This window comes from Heterodontus francisci, chromosome 39 (assembly GCF_036365525.1).
Source record: "Heterodontus francisci isolate sHetFra1 chromosome 39, sHetFra1.hap1, whole genome shotgun sequence".
Taxonomy (NCBI): domain Eukaryota; kingdom Metazoa; phylum Chordata; class Chondrichthyes; order Heterodontiformes; family Heterodontidae; genus Heterodontus; species Heterodontus francisci.
In genome coordinates, this window is record NC_090409.1 from 31933633 (window position 1) to 31958016 (window position 24384).

Consider the following 24384-nt stretch of genomic DNA (forward strand, 5'->3'; position numbering starts at 1 on the left):
ATGAATAAAGGCCAATTTTCAGCATGTTTGCCTCCTTTTTTATTCGTTCATGGGATGTGGTTGTCACTGGCCAGGCCAGCATTTGTTGCCCATCCCTAATTGCCCTTGAGAAGGTGGTGGTGAGCTGCCTTCTTGAACCGCTGCAGTCCATGTGGGGTAGGTACACCCACAGTGCTGTTAGGAAGGGAGTTCCAGGATTTTTACCCAGCGACAGTGAAGGAATGGTGATATCGTTCCAAATCAGGATGGTGTGTGACTTGGAGGGGAACTTGCAGGTGGTGGTGTTCCCATGCATCTGCTGCCCTTGTCCTTCTAGGTGGTAGAGGTTGCAGGTTTGGAAGGTGTTGTCAAAGGAGCCATGGTGCATCTTGTAGATGTTACACACTGCTGCCACTGTGCGTCAGTGGTGGAGGGAGTGAATGTTTGTGGATGGGGTGTCAATCAAGCGGGCGTCTTTGTCCTGGATGGTGTTGAGCTTCTTGAGTGTTGTTGGAGCGGCACCCAGTCAGGCAAGTGGATGGGCAGTGTATGGGGAGAGCTTGAAGGTGAATGCAAAATCTGAACTGGAGACAACATGAGAGAGAGGTCCGAAGAAGGGTCACTGACCCGAAACGTTAACTCTGCTTCTCTTTCCACAGATGCTGCCAGACCTGCTGAGTGAATCCAGCATTTCTTGTTTTTGTTTCAGAATTCCAGCATCCGCAGTATTTTGCTTTTATATGAGAGAGAAGCAAATAGGCAGTGACATGTTCCGATCTGGAATGCACTGTCTGAAAGCTGAGTGGAAGCAGAATAAATATTAATTCTGTCTCACCATCCCCATCTGCTGGTGTCCTTGTGTCACTGCAGCTACTGACACCCACTCCCTCTCACCATCTTCATCTGCTGGTGTTCCTGTCTCACTGCAGTTACTGTCCCCTCTCCCCACCTCCATCTGCTGGTGTCCCTGTCTCACTGCAGTTACTGTCCCCTCTCACCATCTCCATCTGCTGGTGTCCCTGTCTCACTGCAGTTACTGTCCCTTCGCACCATCTCCATCTGCTGGTGTCCTTGTCTCATTGCACCCAAGTTACTGCCCGCTCTCACCACACTGTTCTGCACAAGCTGCAATGTTCGGTATGGTCACACAATAGCGGGCAACGGTTCACCTCCACCTCGAATGCAAAAGCCACTGCAGCAGAAAAAGAGTGCTTCACCGCACTGCCGGAAAATAAACACGCCAAAAAAAAAGCACAAATGTGCTTGGTGGTGGATTTAAACTCGTTTGATGTAATTCCAGGCTTTAACAAAAACATTCGGGGCTGCAGCCTGAGTAGACTAGTCAACCACAGAAAACTACAGAGGAAGGGACATCGACAGAGCAACTGACTGCAGAGTCCACCCCCGTGCAAGGTTCTCCGGGGACTTGCTGATAGATGTACCGAATGGGGAACAGTCTCATTTTAGGGAAGTGTGGTGAACAGACTAATCTGGTGTTCGAGGAGATGTGCTAGAAGATTGTTGTTCTTCCACACTTTTTTTTTTCTTCCTCTTAATCAAACCATCTTTACTTATTTTTATCATGAACACTTGTTCAATCATTACTTAATAAAATTACTGTTTTGACACATTATTTGGTGTTGAATTACTCATTTCTGTTACATCCAGAGTACGGCTCTCAACCTCAGTGAGACTCCACAGGGGGACCCTCACATCCCACAGCTTGCTTGCAGTTGATTTATTGATGGTTCCGCTTTTACTTCAGGCTCCCAGTTTTCAAAAAACCACCAATTCCGGCTATGTCTGGCTCACCAAAATGTTAGCAAAAGGAAGCACACTCTGTTTTTATTTGGGTAGTGACAGAATGTTTCAGGTACAACATCTTTATTATTTCCCTCAGCACGTAAAGCACATTACAAGCAGAGTAACATTTACAGGGCTGTGTTTTCACACCTACACTGTTTGGGATCTTCTTCTCCCTGCTGCTCTCTCATGCGTTCAAGTCTTCAGAAGAAGGAATTTTCCTCCACACAAAATCAGGGGGCAGGTTGTTGAACCTTGCCCGTCTAAAAGCGAAGACCAAAGTACTCATCAGGGAACTCCTCTTTGCTGACGATGCTGCTTTAACATCTCACACTGAAGAGTGCCTGCAGAGTCTCCTCGACAGGTTTGCGGCTGCCTGCAATGAATTTGGCCTAACCATCAGCCTCAAGAAAACAAACATCATGGGACAGGACATCAGAAATGCTCCAACTATCAATATCGGTGACCTCACTCTGGAAGTGGTTCAAGAGTTCATCTACCTAGGCTCAACTATCACCAGTAACCTGTCTCTAGATGCAGAAATCAACAAGCGTATGGGAAAGGCTTCCACTGCTATGTCCAGACTGGCCAAGAGAGTGTGGGAAAATGGCCCACTGACACGGAACACAAAAGTCCGAGTGTATCAAGCCTGAGTCCTCAATACCTTGCTCTATGGCAGCGAGGCCTGGACAACGTACCTCAGCCAAGAGCGACGTCTCAATTCATTCCATCTTCGCTGCCTCCGGAGAATCCTTGGCATCAGGTGGCAGGGCCGTATCTCCAACACAGAAGCCCTTGAGGCGGCCAACATCCCCAGCTTGTACACACTACTGCGTCAGCGGCGCTTGAGATGGCTTGGCCATGTGAGCCGCATGGAAGATGGCAGGATCCCCAAAGACACATTGTACAGCGAGCTTGTCACTGGTATCAGACCCACCGGCCATCCATGTCTGCGCTTTAAAGACGTCTGCAAACGCGACATGAAGTCCTGTGACATTGATCACAAGCCGTGGGAGTCAGTTGCCAGCGTTCGCCAGAGCTGGCGGGCAGCCATAAAGGCGGGGCTAAAGTGTGGCGAGTCGAAGAGACTTAGCAGTTGGCAGGAAAAAAGACAGAAGCGCAAGGAGAGAGCCAACTGTGTAACAGCCCTGACAAACAATTTTTTCTGCAGCACCTGTGGAACAGCCTGTCACTCTAGAATTGGCCTTTATAGCCACTCCAGGCGCTGCTCCACACACCACTGACCACCTCCAGGCGCTTACCCATTGTCTCTCGAGATAAGGAGGCCAAAGAAGAAGAAGACAATAAATGTAGGTATGTATGCTATCATTGTAGCCCTTATGAGAGCACAAACACTTTTATACGCAATTCTGCACTTGGCAAGCTTGAAGTTACCTCCAATCCATAGATTTGAGCCCATAATCTAGGTAGACACTCCCAGTGCAATACTGAAGGGGTGCTACACTGTTGGATACGCCATCTTTCAGAAAACACATTAAATCAAAGATCCCATCTGCCCTCTCGGGGGACATAAAAGATTCCATGGGAATGGGAACAGAGAAGTTCTTTCCTGTGTCCTGGCCAATATTATTGTTCAACCAATATGTAACACGAGTTATTTCATTGTTGCCTGTGGGACCTTGTTGTGCACAAATTGGCTTTTACTACATCACAAGAGTGACTACACTTCAAAAGTACTTCATCAGATAGAAAGAATCTCTTGGATGTGCTAAGGTGATGAAAGTGCTGTAATATTGGAAGACTTTATTTATCCTTCCTTCTTTCATTCATTCCCTCAAGCCTTCCATCATTTTTTAAATTCTTCCTTTCATTCCTTCAGTCAGACTCAATGCACCAAGACTGAGAGAGATACACCAGCCAGAATTCCCATTTTTGATCCCGATCTGCTTGAGCTCACTGCTAAGGCAACTGTGGTTGGGAAATGAATGGAGCCTTTGGCCATCCATCTCCAAGAAGCCAATCAGACGCTTCCATCCGGGGCAGGGTATAAAGAATGGGATAACTGACCAAGATTGGACAAGCAGCACAGGAAGTGAGAGAGAGAGAGAGAGAGAGAGAGAGAGAAGTTCAGGCATAGCTCACCATCACAGGCATGTGTCAAACTTTCATTAATACCATAGTATCTCCAGAAATAGGAAAAAGTGCAACATTTCAAATTCAGTGTCAACATATTGGGCTGAATTTAGTGGAACCAGCAGGGCGCCCGGCACCGGCAGAAAAGACAGTGGAAACCCTGCCTTGGCCATTCAGAACTCCCCCCCTGACCCTCAGCTCTATTTAATGCCACTCAGGCACTTAACTACCTGGTGCTGGGATCCCCCTCCCTTTAAATACAGGGATCCTGCATCCAAGAGTTGCCGCCAATCGGAGAGCTAGCAGCTCAGTAGTAACAGCAGCACCACTGGGAGCGGTGGCCACTGCCGGGACCGCAAGAGGCCTTGGAACCAGGCCCAGCACTGGGGACCCGGGCCCCAGCTAAGTGAGGCGGGGTCACCGCGGCCAATATGGCCTGCCCCAGTGATGGGGGAAGGGAGGGTGGGCGTTGGGTGCAAGGGGGTGGAGGGTTCAGAGAAGTGGGCTGTTTTCTGCTGGGGGCCCTCCGTGGGCCACATCTTGCATTGAGGCCCTTAGTGGCTCTTATTAGGCCTCTTAAGGGCCTCAATTGGTCTCTGGGTGGGAAGGTGCCTTCGGTCTATCCCAGCCCTGACTAAAGCCTGGTGCAACAGGAGGGTGAAGGGCCCTCTATGCCCCATACCCCCATCATCATTCTATGGGCTCCCACGACCCCTAACCCATCTCTAGGGCTGGGGAGTGGGGGTGGGGCTGCCATTAAATCCAACCCATTAACATCAGTGCTGAGAATCTGCAAATAAATCTGTGCATTACAGCGTGGAGCAAAATATTACAACATTCACATCCGTTTCATTCCCAAAGTGTCCCAGTTACAACCTGCAGGAACAGTCGCCAGTAAATCAAAGCACAATGAGGAGTCAGGAAATGCTGCTGATCAATACTATTACTGGTTTGGGATTCGATTTTTAAACATGCTGTTGTGAGGAAGGAAGGTCAAAAGCAGAAGTGGAAAGCGCTGAGCTGCAGATCTGGAGGAGTGTAGTCACATCATATCACCATTCACAGCAATGTTGTAACTGCTACTACTGTGAGGATGGACAGCCAAATCCCACTGCCTGTGAGAAATAAATACATGAAGTACAATAAATTGAAGTAAATCGCTTTAAAAGTGCAAACACATAAAAAAAATTGAATTGCAATATCACAGAAGCCAATTTGCATTTATGCAGCGCCTTTAAAGTAGTAGGGCCGCAAAAGGCGGTTAAAAGGAGTGTAAATCTAGCAAAAACTGACATTGAGCCATGTGAGGCGATATTAGGAGAGTAAACCAAAAGCTTGGTCAACCGAGTAGGTTATAAGAGGCATATTACAGGAGGAGTGAGAGGGCGGAGGGGCGAAGGGAGGGAATTCCAATGCTGGGGGGCTGAAGGCCTAGCTGCCAATGGTGGATTGCAGAGATCTCAGAGGGTTGCAGGGCTGCAGGAGATGGTGGATATCGGGAGGGGTGAGGCCCTGGAACCCATTGTGTTGTGGGAGACCATCAAATCCTCGAAAGTCTTATAACCATTAATAATTCTATTCAATGCTGCAGTGTGGGGTTTATTTCTGAGTCCTGTGCCCACACTGGGGGTTTATTTCTGAGTCCTGTGCCCACACTGGGGGTTTATTTCTGAGTCCTGTGCCCACACTGGGGGTTTATTTCTGAAACCAGTGCCCACACTGGGGGTTTATTTCTGAAACCAGTGCCCACATTGGGGGTTTATTTCTGAATCCGGTGCCCACATTGGGGGTTTATTTCTGAATCCAGTGCCCACATTGGGCGTTTATTTCTGAATCCAGTGCCCACATTGGGCGTTTATTTCTGAATCCAGTGCCCACACTGGGGGTTTATTTCTGAAACCAGTGCCCACACTGGGGGTTTATTTCTGAAACCAGTGCCCACACTGGGGGTTTATTTCTGAATCCAGTGCCCACACTGGGCGTTTATTTCTGAATCCAGTGCCCACATTGGGCGTTTATTTCTGAATCCAGTGCCCACATTGGGGGTTTATTTCTGAATCCGGTGCCCACATTGGGGGTTTATTTCTGAATCCAGTGCCCACATTGGGCGTTTATTTCTGAATCCAGTGCCCACATTGGGCGTTTATTTCTGAATCCAGTGCCCACACTGGGGGTTTATTTCTGAAACCAGTGCCCACACTGGGGGTTTATTTCTGAAACCAGTGCCCACACTGGGGGTTTATTTCTGAATCCAGTGCCCACACTGGGCGTTTATTTCTGAATCCAGTGCCCACATTGGGCGTTTATTTCTGAATCCAGTGCCCACATTGGGCATTTATTTCTGAATCCAGTGCCCACACTGGGGGTTTATTTCTGAAACCAGTGCCCACATTGGGCATTTATTTCTGAATCCAGTGCCCACATTGGGAGTTCATTTCTGAATCCAGTGCCCACACCAAGGGTTTATTACTGAATCCAGTGCCTACATCAGGGGGTTTATTACTGAATCCAAGCCCACATCAGGGGGTTTATTCCTGAATCCAGTGCCCACATTGGGCATTTATTTCTGAATCCAGTGCCCACACCGGGGGTTTATTTCTGAATCCAGTGCCCACACCGGGGGTTTATTACTGAATCCAGTGCCTACATCAGGGGGTTTATTACTGAATCCAGTGCCCACATCAGGGGGATTATTACTGAATCCAGTGCCCACATCAGGGGGTTTATTACTGAATCCAGTGCCCACATCAGGGGGATTATTACTGAATCCAGTGCCCACATCAGGGGGGTTATTACTGAACCCAGTGCCCACATTAGGGGGTTTATTACTGAATCCAGTGCCAACATTAGGGGGTTTATTACTGAACCCAGTGCCCACATTGGGGGTTCATTTCTGAATCCAGTGCCACACTGGGGGTTTATTTCTGACTTTAGTCATATGGGATCTAATTTCTGACTTTGTGAGCATGTATTTCAGTAGTACTGTGACAAGCAGAAACCTGATTGGGGGGATTTAAGATTGGAGTTCTGGGAAAAGTGTGAACTGATTTAGGAGCTGACAACATGGTCAAGGACATTAGAGAGGAAGCAGACGTTGGAGATGGGATGGTAGATTGAAAGGATGGAGGGGTCAGTGGTTGATTTTATTGAGGAGGGGTAATGGCAGCATATTTGAAGGAGAGAGGGACAGACCATGAAGAGGGAGAATCTTTAACAATATCAGCCAGCATGGGAGCCAGGGAGTTAAGTGGGAGGGTCGGCGGTTTAATGGGAATAGGGTCGAGGGAGCAGGAGGTGGGTCTCGTGGACAAGATGAGCTCAGAGAGGGCATGAGGGCAGAGAGGAGAGAAACTAGAAAAGGATGTGAGTTCAGGGTTTGGGGAGGAGGAAACCTTGCAGGAAGTTTGGTTCGGTGGCCGAGGGGAAAGTAGGGAAGTGGCAGAGGCAGCTGATTGGATGGTCTCAGTCTGAATGACAAAGAAATCCATGAGCTCCTGGCAGTTGTTGTTGGTGGTGAGGTTGGAGGAGACGGGGAGAGGGGTTTTAGTAGATGGTTTGGCAGCAGAGAAAAGAGGCCGGAGGTTATCTTTACATTCCAGGATGATGCTGGAATAGTTTTAGCTGACAAGGCCAGGATCTGACAGCGCTTTACATGCTTCAGCCAGATCTGGCAGTGGATACTAAACCAGTTGTCCGCCATATCCTGTCAAGTCATAAACTGAAGTGGTGGGACAGGAGTGTTGCAGATTGGATGGGGATGGACAATGGTCAGGGGAGGAGATGATGGGACGGCTGTGTGAAACAGATCTGAGTGAGACAGGCATGGTGGGGAGGGGTTGTGAAAGGGGAGGGAGGTGGTGAGTCAACTTACCCACACTACGGATTTTCACGTTAAATAAAAAGCCATTGGGAATCCACCTTTGCACGGTGCTTGTTACTATTACCTGGAAGGTTCCTGCCCTTATTACACAGGTTGTCCTCACAACAGTTGGGATGGTGAATGATCTCTATCCCCAATTGTGAAGTTTCGACAGTTTGGCAAAGGTTCTTGGATGCACAACCATTGATTTCGATCACAGTCCCCACTGTTGGTTAAGAGAAAGACAGAGTCATTCAGAGAAACTGCACAACACCAAGAGCACAAAACTGAAACTATTCGTGGATTAAGAACAAAGTCTAAAGACCTGGATTAGAGTTCAGGTCAGGTTCAATACTGCACAGCTACTGATATTTTACTACTGCTCAGAGAGCTGCTATTCTAGATGGGAGGAAAGGACAGGATAGGAGTGGATGGGGAGAGAATTGCAGAGTCTGAAAAGTGAGTGGAAGCTTATTAAATATTAAACCTAATCACCATCTCCATCTGCTGGTGTCCCTGTCTCAGTGCAGTTACTGTCCCCCTCTCACCATCTCCATCTGCTGGTGTCCCTGTCTCAGTGCAGTTACTGTCCCCCTCTCACCATCTCCATCTGCTGGTGTCCCTGTCTCAGTGCAATTACTGTCCCCCTCTCACCATCTCCATCTGCTGGTGTCCCTGTCTCAGTGCAGTTACTGTCCCCATCTCACCATCTCCATCTGCTGGTGTCCCTGTCTCAGTGCAGTTACTGTCCCCATCTCACAATCTCCATCTGCTGGTGTCCCTGTCTCAGTGCAGTTACTGTCCCCCTCTCACCATCTCCATCTGCTGGTGTCCCTGTCTCAGTGCAGTTACTGTCCCCCTCTCACCATCTCCATCTGCTGGTGTCCCTGTCTCAGTGCAGTTACTGTCCCCCTCTCACCATCTCCATCTGCTGGTATCCCTGTCTCAGTGCAGTTACTGTCCCCCTCTCACCATCTCCATCTGCTGGTGTCCCTGTCTCAGTGCAGTTACTGTCCCCATCTCACCATCTCCATCTGCTGGTGTCCCTGTCTCAGTGCAGTTACTGTCCCCATCTCACCATCTCCATCTGCTGGTGTCCCTGTCTCAGTGCAGTTACTGTCCCCCTCTCACCATCTCCATCTGCTGGTATCCCTGTCTCAGTGCAGTTACTGTCCCCCTCTCACCATCTCCATCTGCTGGTGTCCCTGTCTCAGTGCAGTTACTGTCCACATCTCACCATCTCCATCTGCTGGTGTCCCTGTCTCAGTGCAGTTACTGTCCCCATCTCACCATCTCCATCTGCTGGTGTCCCTGTCTCAGTGCAGTTACTGTCCCCCTTTCACTATCTCCATCTGCTGGTGTCCCTGTCTCAGTGCAGTTACTGTCCCCATCTCACCATCTCCATCTGCTGGTATCCCTGTCTCACTGCACCCAATTATTGCCCCTTGTCACGATCGCCATCTGCTGGTGTCCCTGTCTCAGTGCAGTTACTGTCCCCCTTTCACCATCTCCATCTGCTGGTGTCCCTGTCTCAGTGCAGTTACTGTCCCCCTCTCACCATCTCCATCTGCTGGTGTCCCTGTCTCAGTGCAGTTACTGTCCCCCTCTCACCATCTCCATCTGCTGGTGTCCCTGTCTCAGTGCAGTTACTGTCCCCCTTTCACCATCTCCATCTGCTGGTGTCCCTGTCTCAGTGCAGTTACTGTCCCCCTCTCACCATCTCCATCTGCTGGTGTCCCTGTCTCAGTGCAGTTACTGTCCCCCTCTCACCATCTCCATTTGCTGGTATCCCTGTCTCACTGCACCCAATTATTGCCCCTTGTCACGATCGCCATCTGCTGGTGTCCCTGTCTCGCTGCAGTTACTGGCCCCCTCTCACCATCTCCATCTGCTGGTGTCCCTGTCTCACTGCAGTTACTGTCCCCCTCTCACCATCTCCATCTGCTGGTGTCCCTGTCTCATTGCACTCAGTTACTACCCCCCCTCACTTAAATTTGGCTCGCATGTCTCACCACGCTGTCCCTTTCATCAAATGAGGAACGTATACATTAATAATTTAGATGAGGGAACTAAATGTACTATCTCCAAATTTGCAGATTTTTTTTTTATTCATTCATGGGATGTGGGCGTCACTGGCTAGGCCAGCATTTATTGCCCATCCCTAATTGCCCTTGAGACGGTGGTGGTGAGCTGCCTTCTTGAACCGCTGCAGTCCGTGTGGGGTAGGTACACCCACAGTGCTGTTAGGAAGGGAGTTCCAGGATTTTGACCCAGCGACAGTGAAGGCGTTTTCGGTGCCTAGGCCGATGCCGGGTGGTCCGTCCGGTTTCATTCCTTTTCATTGACTTCGTAGCAGTTAGGTACAACTGAGTGGCTTGCTAGGCCATTTCAGAGGGCATGTAAGAGTCAACCACATTGCTGTAATGACACAAAATTGGGTGGAAGGGTAAGTTGTGAGGAGGATGCAGAGAGGCTTCAGGGTGATTTAGACAAGTTGAGTGAGTGGGCTAATACATGGCAGATGCAGTATAATGAGGATCAATGTGAGGTTATCCACATTGGTAGCAAAAACAGGAAGGCAGATTATTATCTGAATGGCTATAAACTGAGAGAGGGGAATATGCAGCGAGACCTGGGTGTTCTCGTACACCAGTTGCTGAAGGTAAGCATGCAGGTGCAACAGGTGGTAAAAAAGGCAAATGGTATGTTGGCCTTCATAGCGAGAGGATTTGAGTACAGGAGCAGGGATGTCTTGCTGCAATTATACAGGGCCTTGGTGAGGCCACACCTGGAATATTGTGTGCAGTTTTGGTCTCCTTATCTGAGGAAGGATGTTCTTGCTATAGAGGGAGTGCAGTGAAGGTTTACCAGACTGATTCCTGGGATGGCAGGACTGACATATGAGGAGAGATTGAGTCGGTTTGGATTATATTCGCTGGAGTTCAGAAGAGTGAGGGGGGATCTCATAGAAACCGATAAAATTCGAACAGGAATTGACAGGGTAGATGCAGGAAGGATGTTCCCGATGGTGGGGGAGTCCAAAACCAGGGGTCATAGTCTAAGGATACAGGGTAAACCTTTCAGGGCTGAGATGAGGAGAAATTTCTTCACCCAGAGAGTGGTGAGCCTATGGAATTTGCTACCACAGAAAGGAGTTGAGGCCGAAACATTGTATGTTTTCAAGAAGGAGTTAGATATAGCTCTTGGGTCTAAAGGGATCAAAGGGTATGGGGCAAAAGCCGGAACAGGTTACTGAGTTGGATGATCACCCATGATCATAATGAATGGCGGAGCAGACTCGAAGGACCAAATGGCCTAATCCTGCTCCGATTTTCTATGTTTCTATGTGCCCTGACATTAACAAACCAGTTGAAGCTGTTACTGTGACTCTTTAGCTGTTAAACTTACAACTGGGCACTTTGATGCTGGTTTCGATGCAGTGAACCTCTATCCCAGTACATTTCACAATGATTGGATGGCCGTCTTTGGCTTCAGGTGAATTTCCAAAACACTGCAGGCCATTCAGTCTGGTATCTGCTTCTGAAAAGTGAACACAGAATATTAAAGATCTCTAAACATTGATTTGGAGACGAAGAATTTCTAGATCTATGGATTTTAAAAATTCTGTGTAATTAGATCAATTAATAAGTGGTAATATAGAATAACACAGCAAATAGAGTCTGTTTGGTCCACTGACACTCTGTGGGATCTCTGAAAGATCTATCCAATTGATCGCACTCTGCCTGATCTCGACCCACATTTATCCAGTTCTGTTGAGAAATTAACTATTGAATCTTTCAGACAGTGAAGTCAGATCATGACAACTAAACCAATTCATTTCTCACTTCTCTATTATCGATTTCCTCTGGTTAACAATCCTCCTACCACTGGTCAGAGTATTGCCAAGGGGAATGGTACTGACAGCACTCATAACTGGGATAGTATTTGTATTGCCAAGGGGAATGGTACTGACAGCACTCATAACTGGGATGGTATTTGTATTGCCAAGGGGAATGGTACTGACAGCTCTCATAACTGGGATAGTATTTGTATTGCCAAGGGGAATGGTACTGACAGCACTCATAACTGGGATAGTATTTGTATTGCCAAGGGGAATGGTACTGACAGCACTCATAACTGGGATAGTATTTGTATTGCCAAGGGGAATGGTAATGACAGCACTCATAACTGGGATAGTATTTATATTGCCAAGGGGAATGGTACTGACAGCACTCATAACTGGGATAGTATTTGTATTGCCAAGGGAAATGGTAATGACAGCACTCATAACTGGGATAGTATTTATATTGCCAAGGGGAATGGTACTGACAGCACTCATAACTGGGATAGTATTTGTATTGCCAAGGGGAATGGTAATGACAGCACTCATAACTGGGATAGTATTTGTATTGTCAAGGGGAATGGAACTGACAGCACTCATAACTGGGATAGTATTTATAAAGCCAAGGGGAATGGTACTGACAGCACTCATAACTGGGATAGTATTTGTATTGCCAAGGGAAATGGTAATGACAGCACTCATAACTGGGATAGTATTTATATTGCCAAGGGGAATGGTACTGACAGCACTCATAACTGGGATAGTATTTGTATTGCCAAGGGGAATGGTAATGACAGCACTCATAACTGGGATAGTATTTGTATTGCCAAGGGGAATGGTACTGACAGCACTCATAACTGGGATAGTATTTGTATTGCCAAGGGAAATGGTAATGACAGCACTCATAACTGGGATAGTATTTATATTGCCAAGGGGAATGGTACTGACAGCACTCATAACTGGGATAGTATTTGTATTGCCAAGGGGAATGGTAATGACAGCACTCATAACTGGGATAGTATTTATATTGCCAAGGGGAATGGTACTGACAGCACTCATAACTGGGATAGTATTTGTATTGCCAAGGGGAATGGTAATGACAGCACTCATAACTGGGATAGTATTTGTATTGTCAAGGGGAATGGAACTGACAGCACTCATAACTGGGATAGTATTTATAAAGCCAAGGGGAATGGTACTGACAGCACTCATAACTGGGATAGTATTTGTATTGCCAAGGGAAATGGTAATGACAGCACTCATAACTGGGATAGTATTTATATTGCCAAGGGGAATGGTACTGACAGCACTCATAACTGGGATAGTATTTGTATTGCCAAGGGGAATGGTAATGACAGCACTCATAACTGGGATAGTATTTGTATTGTCAAGGGGAATGGAACTGACAGCACTCATAACTGGGATAGTATTTATAAAGCCAAGGGGAATGGTACTGACAGCACTCATAACTGGGATAGTATTTGTATTGCCAAGGGGAATGGTAATGACAGCACTCATAACTGGGATAGTATTTATAAAGCCAAGGGGAATGGTAATGACAGCACTCATAACTGGGATAGTATTTGTATTGCCAAGGGGAATGGTACTGACAGCACTCATAACTGGGATAGTATTTGTATTGCCAAGGGGAATGGTACTGACAGCACTCATAACAGGGATAGTATTTGTATTGCCAAGGGGAATGGTACTGACAGCACTCATAACTGGGATAGTATTTGTATTGCCAAGGGGAATGGTACTGACAGCATTCATAACTGGGATAGTATTTGTATTGCCAAAGGAAATGGTACTGACAGCACTCATAACAGGGATAGTATTTGTATTGCCAAGGGGAATGGTACTGACAGCACTCATAACTGGGATAGTATTTGAATTGCCAAAGGAAATGGTACTGACAGCACTCATAACTGGGATAGTATTTGTATTGCCAAGGGGAATGGTACTGACAGCACTCATAACTGGGATAGTATTTGAATTGCCAAGGGGAATGGTACTGACAGCACTCATAACAGGGATAGTATTTGTATTACCAAGGGGAATGGTACTGACAGCACTCATAACTGGGATAGTATTTGTATTGCCAAGGGGAATGGTACTGACAGCACTCATAACTGGGATAGTATTTGAATTGCCAAAGGAAATGGTACTGACAGCACTCATAACTGGGATAGTATTTGTATTGCCAAGGGGAATGGTACTGACAGCACTCATAACTGGGATAGTATTTGTATTGCCAAGGGGAATGGTACTGACAGCACTCATAACTGGGATAGTGTTTGTAAAGCCAAGGGGAATGGTACTGACAGCACTCATAACAGGGATAGTATTTGTATTGCCAAGGGGAATGGAACTGACAGCACTCATAACTGGGATAGTATCTGTATTGCCATGACGAATGGTACTGACAGCACTCATAACTGGGATAGTATTTGTATTGCCAACGGGAATGGTACTGACAGCACTCATAACTGGGATAGTATTTGTATTGCCAAGGGGAATGGAACTGACAGCACTCATAACTGGGATAGTATTTGTATTGCCAAGGGGAATGGTACTGACAGCACTCATAACTGGGATAGTATTTGTATTGCCAAGGGGAATGGTACTGACAGCACTCATAACTGGGATAGTATTTGTATTGCCAAGGGGAATGGAACTGACACCACTCATAACTGGGATAGTATTTGTATTGCCAAGGGGAATGGTACTGACAGCACTCATAACTGGGATAGTATTTGTATTGCCAAGGGGAATGGTAATTACAGCACTCATAAATGGGATAGTATTTGTATTGCCAAGGGGAATGGTACTGACAGCACTCAGAACTGGGATGGTATTTGTATTGCCAAGGGGAATGGTACTGACAGCACTCATAACTGGGATGGTATTTGTATTGCCAAGGGGAATGGTACTGACAGCACTCATAACTGGGATAGTATTTGTATTGCCAAGGGGTATGGTAATGACAGCACTCATAACTGGGATAGTATTTGTATTGCCAAGGGGAATGGTAATGAAAGCACTCATAACTGGGATAGTATTTGTAAAGCCAAGGGGAATGTGACTGACAGCACTCATAACTGGGATAGTATTTGTATTGCCAAGGGGAATGGTACTGACAGCACTCATAACTGGGATGGTATTTGTATTGCCAAGGGGAATGGTACTGACAGCACTCATAACTGGGATGGTATTTGTATTGCCAAGGGGTATGGTAATGACAGCACTCATAACTGGGATAGTATTTGTATTGCCAAGGGGAATGGTAATGAAAGCACTCATAACTGGGATAGTATTTGTAAAGCCAAGGGGAATGTGACTGACAGCACTCATAACTGGGATAGTATTTGTATTGCCAAGGGGAATGGTACTGACAGCACTCATAACTGGGATGGTATTTGTATTGCCAAGGGGAATGGTACTGACAGCACTCATAACTGGGATGGTATTTGTATTGCCAAGGGGAATGGTACTGACAGCACTCATAACTGGGATAGTATTTGTATTGCCAAGGGGAATGGTACTGACAGCACTCATAACTGGGATGGTATTTGTATTGCCAAGGGGAATGGTACTGACAGCACTCATAACTGGGATGGTATTTGTATTGCCAAGGGGAATGGTACTGACAGCACTCATAACTGGGATAGTATTTGTATTGCCAAGGGGTATGGTAATGACAGCACTCATAACTGGAATAGTATTTGTATTGCCAAGGGGAATGGTAATGAAAGCACTCATAACTGGGATAGTATTTGTAAAGCCAAGGGGAATGTGACTGACAGCACTCATAACTGGGATAGTATTTGTATTGCCAAGGGGAATGGTACTGACAGCACTCATAACTGGGATGGTATTTGTATTGCCAAGGGGAATGGTACTGACAGCACTCATAACTGGGATGGTATTTGTATTGCCAAGGGGAATGGTACTGACAGCACTCATAACTGGGATGGTATTTGTATTGCCAAGGGGAATGGTACTGACAGCACTCATAACTGGGATAGTATTTGAATTGCCAAGGGGAATGGTACTGACAGCACTCATAACTGGGATGGTATTTGTATTGCCAAGGGGAATGGTACTGACAGCACTCATAAATGGGATAGTATTTGTATTGCCAAGGGGAATGGTACTGACAGCACTCATAACTGGGATGGTATTTGTATTGCCAAGGGGTATGGTACTGACAGCACTCATAACTGGGATGGTATTTGTATTGCCAAGGGGAATGGTACTGACAGCACTCATAACTGGGATAGTATTTGTATTGCCAAGGGGTATGGTAATGACAGCACTCATAACTGGGATAGTATTTGTATTGCCAAGGGGAATGGTAATGAAAGCACTCATAACTGGGATAGTATTTGTAAAGCCAAGGGGAATGGTACTGACAGCACTCATAACTGGGGCAGTGTTGTCATGCCAAGGGGAATGGTACTGACAGCACTCATAACTGGGATAGTATTTGTATTGCCAAGGGGAATGGTACTGACAGCACTCATAACTGGGATAGTATTTGTATTGCCAAGGGGAATGGTACTGACAGCACTCATAACTGGGATAGTATTTGTATTGCCATGACGAATGGTACTGACAGCACTCATAACTGGGATAGTATTTGAATTGCCAAGGGGAATGGTACTGACAGCACTCATAACTGGGATAGTATTTGAATTGCCAAGGGGAATGGTACTGACAGCACTCATAACTGGGATAGTATTTGTTTTGCCAAGGGGAATGGTACTGACAGCACTCATCACTGGGATAGTATTTGTATTGCCAAGGGGAATGGTACTGACAGCACTCATAACTGGGATAGTATTTTAATTGCCAAGGGGAATGTGACTGACAGCACTCCTAACTGGGATAGTATTTGTATTGCCAAGGGAAATGGTACTGACAGCACTCATAACTGGGATAGTATTTGTTTTGCCAAGGGGAATGGTACTGACAGCACTCATCACTGGGATAGTATTTGTATTGCCAAGGGGAATGGTACTGACAGCACTCATAACTGGGATAGTATTTTAATTGCCAAGGGGAATGTGACTGACAGCACTCATAACTGGGATAGTATTTGTATTGCCAAGGGAAATGGTACTGACAGCACTCATAACTGGGATAGTATTTGAATATGCCAAGAGGAATGGTACTGACAGCACTCATAACTGGGATAGTATTTGTATTGCCAAGTCGAATGGTACTGACAGCACTCATAACTGGGATAGTATTTGTATTGCCAAGGGGAATGGTACTGACAGCACTCATAACTGGGATGGTATTTGTATTGCCAAGGGGAATGGTACTGACAGCACTCATAACTGGGATGGTATTTGTATTGCCAAGGGGAATGATACTGACAGCACTCATAACTGGGATAGTATTTGTATTGCCAAGTGGAATGGTACTGACAGCACTCATAACTGGGATAGTATTTGTATTGCCAAGGGGTATGGTAATGACAGCACTCATAACTGGGATAGTATTTGTATTGCCAAGGGGAATGGTACTGACAGCACTCATAACTGGGATAGTATTTGTAAAGCCAAGGGGAATGGTACTGACAGCACTCATAACTGGGGCAGTGTTGTCATGCCAAGGGGAATGGTACTGACAGCACTCATAACTGGGATAGTATTTGTATTGCCAAGGGGAATGGTACTGACAGCACTCATAACTGGGATAGTATTTGAATTGCCAAGGGGAATGGTACTGACAGCACTCATAACTGGGATAGTATTTGTTTTGCCACGGGGAATGGTACTGACAGCACTCATCACTGGGATAGTATTTGTATTGCCAAGGGGAATGGTACTGACAGCACTCATAACTGGGATAGTATTTTAATTGCCAAGGGGAATGTGACTGACAGCACTCCTAACTGGGATAGTATTTGTATTGCCAAGGGAAATGGTACTGACAGCACTCATAACTGGGATAGTATTTGTTTTGCCAAGGGGAATGGTACTGACAGCACTCATCACTGGGATAGTATTTGTATTGCCAAGGGGAATGGTACTGACAGCACTCATAACTGGGATAGTATTTGTATTGCCAAGGGGAATGGTACTGACAGCACTCATAACTGGGATAGTATTTGTATTGCCAAGGGGAATGGTACTGACAGCACTCATAACTGGGATAGTATTTGAATTGCCAAGGGGAATGGTACTGACAGCACTCATAACTGGGATAGTATTTGTATTGCCAAGGGGAATGGTACTGACAGCACTCATAACTGGGATAGTATTTGTATTGCCAAGGGAAATGGTACTGACAGCACTCATAACTGGGATAGTATTTGTATTGCCAAGGGAAATGGTACTGACAGCACTCATAACTGGGATAGTATTTGTATTGCCAAAGGGAATGGTACTGACAGCACTCATAACTGGGATAGTATTTGAATTGCCAAGGGGAATGGTACTGACAGCACTCATAACTGGGACAGTGTTTGTAAAGCCAAGGGGAATGGTACTGACAGCACTCATAACTGGGATAGTATTTGTATTGCCAAGTGGAATGGTACTGACAGCACTCATAACTGGGATAGTATTTGTATTGCCAAGGGGAATGGTACTGACAGCACTCATAACTGGGATAGTATTTGTATTGCCAAGTGGAATGGTACTGACAGCACTCATAACTGGGATAGTATTTGTATTGCCAAGGGGAATGGTACTGACAGCACTCATAACTGGGATAGTATTTGTATTGCCAAGGGGAATGGTACTGACAGCACTCATAACTGGGATGGTATTTGTATTGCCAAGGGGAATGGTACTGACAGCACTCATAACTGGGATAGTATTTGTATTGCCAAGGGGAATGGTACTGACAGCACTCATAACTGGGATAGTATTTGAATTGCCAAGGGGAATGGTACTCACAGCACTCATAACTGGGATAGTAATTGTATTGCCAAGGGGAATGGAACTGACAGCACTCATAACTGGGATAGTATTTGTATTGCCAAGGGGAATGGTACTGACAGCACTCATAACTGGGATAGTATTTGTATTGCCAAGGGGAATGGTACTGACAGCACTCATAACTGGGATAGTATTTGTATTGCCAAGGGGAATGGTACTGACAGCACTCAGAACTGGGATAGTATTTGAATTGCCAAGGGGAATGGTACTGACAGCACTCATAACTGGGATAGTATTTGAATAGCCAGGGGGAATGGTACTGACAGCAGTCATACCTGGGATAGTATTTGTATTGCCAAGAGGAATGGTACTGACAGCACTCATAACTGGGATAGTATTTGTATTGCCAAGGGGAATGGTAATGACAGCACTCATAACTGGGATAGTATTTGTATTGCCAAGGGGAATGGTACTGACAGCACTCATAACTGGGATAGTATTTGTATTGCCAAGGGGAATGGTACTGACAGCACTCATAACTGGGATAGTATTTGTATTGCCAAGGGGAATGGTACTGACAGCACTCATAACTGGGATAGTATTTGTATTGCCAAGGGGAATGGTACTGACAGCACTCATAACTGGGATAGTATTTGTATTGCCAAGGGGAATGGTACTGACAGCACACATAACTGGGACAGTGTTTGTAAAGCCAAGGGGAATAGTACTGACAGCACTCATAACTGGGATAGTATTTGAATTGCCAAGGGGAATGGTACTGACAGCACTCATAACTGGGATAGTATTTGAATTGCAAAGGGGAATGGTACTGACAGCACTCATAACTGGGATAGTATTTGAATTGCCAAGGGGAATGGTACTGACAGCACTCATAACTGGGATAGTATTTGTTTTGCCAAGGGGAATGGTACTGACAGCACTCATAACTGGGATAGTATTTGTATTGCCAAGGGGAATGGTACTGACAGCACTCATAACTGGGATAGTATTTGAATTGCCAAGGGGAATGGTACTGACAGCACTCATAACTGGGATAGTATTTGTTTTGCCAAGGGGAATGGTACTGACAGCACTCATAACTGGGATAGTATTTGAATTGCCAAGGGGAATGGTACTGACAGCACTCATAACAGGGATAGTATTTGAATTGCCAAGGGGAATGGTACTGACAGCACTCATAACTGGGATAGTATTTGAATTGCCAAGGGGAATGGTACTGACAGCACTCATAACTGGGATAGTATTTGTTTTGCCAAGGGGAATGGTACTGACAGCACTCATAACTGGGATAGTATTTGTATTGCCAAGGGGAATGGTAATGACAGCACTCATAACTGGGATAGTATTTGAATTGGCAAGGGGAATGGTACTGACAGCACTCATAACTGGGACAGTGTTTGTATTGCCAAGGGGAATGGTACTGACAGCACTCATAACTGGGATAGTATTTGAATTGCCAAGGGGAATGGTACTGACAGCACTCATAACTGGGACAGTGTTTGTCTTGCCAAGGGGAATGGTACTGACAGCACTCATAACTGGGATAGTATTTGAATTGCCAAGGGGAATGGTACTGACAGCACTCATAACTGGGATAGTATTTGTATTGCCAAGGGGAATGGCACTGACAGCAATCATAACTGGGATAGTATTTGTGTTGCCAAGGGGAATGTGACTGACAGCACTCATAACTGGGATAGTATTTGTATTGCCAAGGGGAATGGTACTGACAGCACTCATAACTGGGATAGTATTTGAATTGCCAAGGGGAATGGTACTGACAGCACTCAGAACTGGGATAGTATTTGTATTGCCAAGGGGAATGGTACTGACAGCACTCATAACTGGGATAGTATTTGTATTGCCAAGGGGAATGGTACTGACAGCACTCAGAACTGGGATAGTATATGTATTGCCAAGGGGAATGGTACTGACAGCACTCAGAACTGGGATAGTATTTGTATTGCCAAGGGGAATGGTACTGACAGCACTCATAACTGGGATAGTATTTGAATTGCCAAGGGGAATGGTACTGACAGCACTCATAACTGGGATAGTATTTGTTTTGCCAAGGGGAATGGTACTGACAGCACTCATAACTGGGATAGTATTTGAATTGCCTAGGGGAATGGTACTGACAGCACTCATAACTGGGAAAGTATTTGTATTGCCAAGGGGAATGTGACTGACAGCACTCCTAACTGGGATAGTATTTGTATTGCCAAGGGGAATGGTACTGACAGCACTCATAACTGGGATAGTATTTGTATTGCCAAGGGGAATGTGACTGACAGCACTCCTAACTGGGATAGTATTTGTATTGCCAAGGGGAATGGTACTGACAGCACTCATAACTGGGATAGTATTTGTATTGCCAAGGGGAATGGTACTGACAGCACTCATAACTGGGATGGTATTTGTATTGCCAAGGGGAATGGTACTGACAGCACTCATAACTGGGATGGTATTTGTATTGCCAAGGGGAATGGTACTGACAGCACTCATAACTGGGATAGTATTTGTATTGCCAAGGGGAATGGTACTGACAGCACTCATAACTGGGATAGTATTTGTATTGCCAAGTGGAATGGTACTGACAGCACTCATAACTGGGACAGTGTTTGTAAAGCCAAGGGGAATGGTAATGACAGCACTCATAACTGGGATGGTATTTGTATTGCCAAGGGGAATAGTACTGACAGCACTCATAACTGGGATGGTATTTGTATTGCCAAGGGGAATGGTACTGACAGCACTCATAACTGGGATGGTATTTGTATTGCCAAGGGGAATGGTACTGACAGCACTCATAACTGGGATAGTATTTGTATTGCCAAGGGGAATGGTACTGACAGCACTCATAACTGGGACAGTGTTTGTAAAGCCAAGGGGAATGGTACTGACAGCACTCATAACTGGGATGGTATTTGTATTGCCAAGGGGAATGGTACTGACAGCACTCATAACTGGGATAGAATTTGTATTGCCAAGTGGAATGGTACTGACAGCACTCATAACTGGGATAGTATTTGTATTGCCAAGGGGAATGGTACTGACAGCACTCATAACTGGGATAGTATTTGTATTGCCAAGTGGAATGGTACTGACAGCACTCATAACTGGGATAGTATTTGTATTGCCAAGGGGAATGGTACTGACAGCACTCATAACTGGGATAGTATTTGTATTGCCAAGGGGAATGGTACTGACAGCACTCATAACTGGGATGGTATTTGTATTGCCAAGGGGAATGGTACTGACAGCACTCATAACTGGGATAGTATTTGTATTGCCAAGTGGAATGGTACTGACAGCACTCATAACTGGGATAGTATTTGTATTGCCAAGGGGTATGGTAATGACAGCACTCATAACTGGGATAGTATTTGTATTGCCAAGGGGAATGGTACTGACAGCACTCATAACTGGGATAGTATTTGTATTGCCAAGGGGAATGGTACTGACAGCACTCATAACTGGGATAGTATTTGTAAAGCCAAGGGGAATGGTACTGACAGCACTCATAACTGGGGCAGTGTTGTCATGCCAAGGGGAATGGTACTGACAGCACTCATAACTGGGATAGTATTTGTATTGCCAAGGGGAATGGTACTGACAGCACTCATAACTGGGATAGTATTTGTATTGCCAAGGGGAATGGTACTGACAGCACTCATAACTGGGATAGTATTTGTATTGCCAAGGGGAATGGTACTGACAGCACTCATAACTGGGATAGTATTTGTAAAGCCAAGGGGAATGGTACTGACAGCACACATAACTGGGGCAGTGTTGTCATGCCAAGGGGAATGGTACTGACAGCACTCATAACTGGGATAGTATTTGTATTGCCAAGGGGAATGGTACTGACAGCACTCATAACTGGGATAGTATTTGTAAAGCCAAGGGGAATGGTACTGACAGCACTCATAACTGGGGCAGTGTTGTCATGCCAAGGGGAATGGTACTGACAGCACTCATAACTGGGATAGTATTTGTATTGCCAAGGGGAATGGTACTGACAGCACTCATAACTGGGGCAGTGTTGTCATGCCAAGGGGAATGGTACTGACAGCACTCATAACTGGGATAGTATTTTAATTGCCAAGGGGAATGTGACTGACAGCACTCATAACTGGGATAGTATTTGTTTTGCCAAGGGGAATGGTACTGACAGCACTCATCACTGGGATAGTATTTGTTTTGCCAAGGGGAATGGTACTGACAGCACTCATCACTGGGATAGTATTTGTATTGCCAAGGGAAATGGTACTGACAGCACTCATAACTGGGATAGTATTTGTTTTGCCAAGGGGAATGGTACTGACAGCACTCATCACTGGGATAGTATTTGTATTGCCAAGGGGAATGGTACTGACAGCACTCATAACTGGGATAGTATTTTAATTGCCAAGGGGAATGTGACTGACAGCACTCATAACTGGGATAGTATTTGTATTGCCAAGGGAAATGGTACTGACAGCACTCATAACTGGGATAGTATTTGAATTGCCAAGGGGAATGGTACTGACAGCACTCATAACTGGGATAGTATTTGTATTGCCAAGGGGAATGGTACTGACAGCACTCATAACTGGGATAGTATTTGTATTGCCAAGGGAAATGGTACTGACAGCACTCATAACTGGGATAGTATTTGTATTGCCAAGGGAAATGGTACTGACAGCACTCATAACTGGGATAGTATTCGTATTGCCAAGGGGAATGGTACTGACAGCACTCATAACTGGGATGGTATTTGTATTGCCAAGGGGAATGGTACTGACAGCACTCATAACTGGGATAGTATTTGAATTGCCAAGGGGAATGGTACTGACAGTAGTCATAACTGGGATAGTATTTGTATTGCCAAGGGGAATGGTACTGACAGCACTCATAACTGGGATGGCATTTGTATTGCCAAGGGGAATGGTACTGACAGCACTCATAACTGGGATAGTATTTGAATTGCCAAGGGGAATGGTACTCACAGCACTCATAACTGGGATAGTAATTGTATTGCCAAGGGGAATGGAACTGACAGCACTCATAACTGGGATAGTATTTGTATTGCCAAGGGGAATGGTACTGACAGCACTCATAACTGGGATAGTATTTGTATTGCCAAGGGGAATGGTACTGACAGCACTCATAACTGGGATAGTATTTGTATTGCCAAGGGGAATGGTAATGACAGCACTCATAAATGGGATAGTATTTGTATTGCCAAGGGGAATGGTACTGACAGCACTCATAACTGGGATAGTATTTGTATTGCCAAGGGGAATGGTACTGACAGCACTCAGAACTGGGATAGTATTTGTATTGCCAAGGGGAATGGTACTGACAGCACTCATAACTGGGATAGTATTTGAATAGCCAAGGGGAATGGTACTGACAGCAGTCATACCTGGGATAGTATTTGTATTGCCAAGAGGAATGGTACTGACAGCACTCATAACTGGGATAGTATTTGTATTGCCAAGGGGAATGGTAATGACAGCACTCATAACTGGGATAGTATTTGTATTGCCAAGGGGAATGGTACTGACAGCACTCATAACTGGGATAGTATTTGTATTGCCAAGGGGAATGGTACTGACAGCACTCATAACTGGGATAGTATTTGTATTGCCAAGGGGAATGGTACTGACAGCACTCATAACTGGGATAGTATTTGTATTGCCAAGGGGAATGGTACTGACAGCACTCATAACTGGGATAGTATTTGTATTGCCAAGGGGAATGGTACTGACAGCACACATAACTGGGACAGTGTTTGTAAAGCCAAGGGGAATAGTACTGACAGCACTCATAACTGGGATAGTATTTGAATTGCCAAGGGGAATGGTACTGACAGCACTCATAACTGGGATAGTATTTGAATTGCC

The 24384-nt window shown here is 45.7% G+C and overlaps 1 protein-coding gene across 1 annotated transcript in view; it reads right to left on the bottom strand.

Annotated features, from left to right (window-relative positions):
* Positions 1-1660: 1660 nt before the first annotated feature.
* Positions 1661-24384, bottom strand: part of LOC137352707 (uncharacterized) — a 213985-nt gene continuing 191261 nt past the window's right edge. The window contains exons 5-7 of the mRNA XM_068018438.1: positions 11144-11275; positions 7821-7961; positions 1661-4991 (exon numbers count right to left, since the gene is read on the bottom strand). Coding sequence (XP_067874539.1) covers positions 4936-4991; positions 7821-7961; positions 11144-11275 — 329 coding nt within the window. The 3' untranslated portion in view covers positions 1661-4935. The remainder of the gene's footprint in view (positions 4992-7820; positions 7962-11143; positions 11276-24384) is intronic.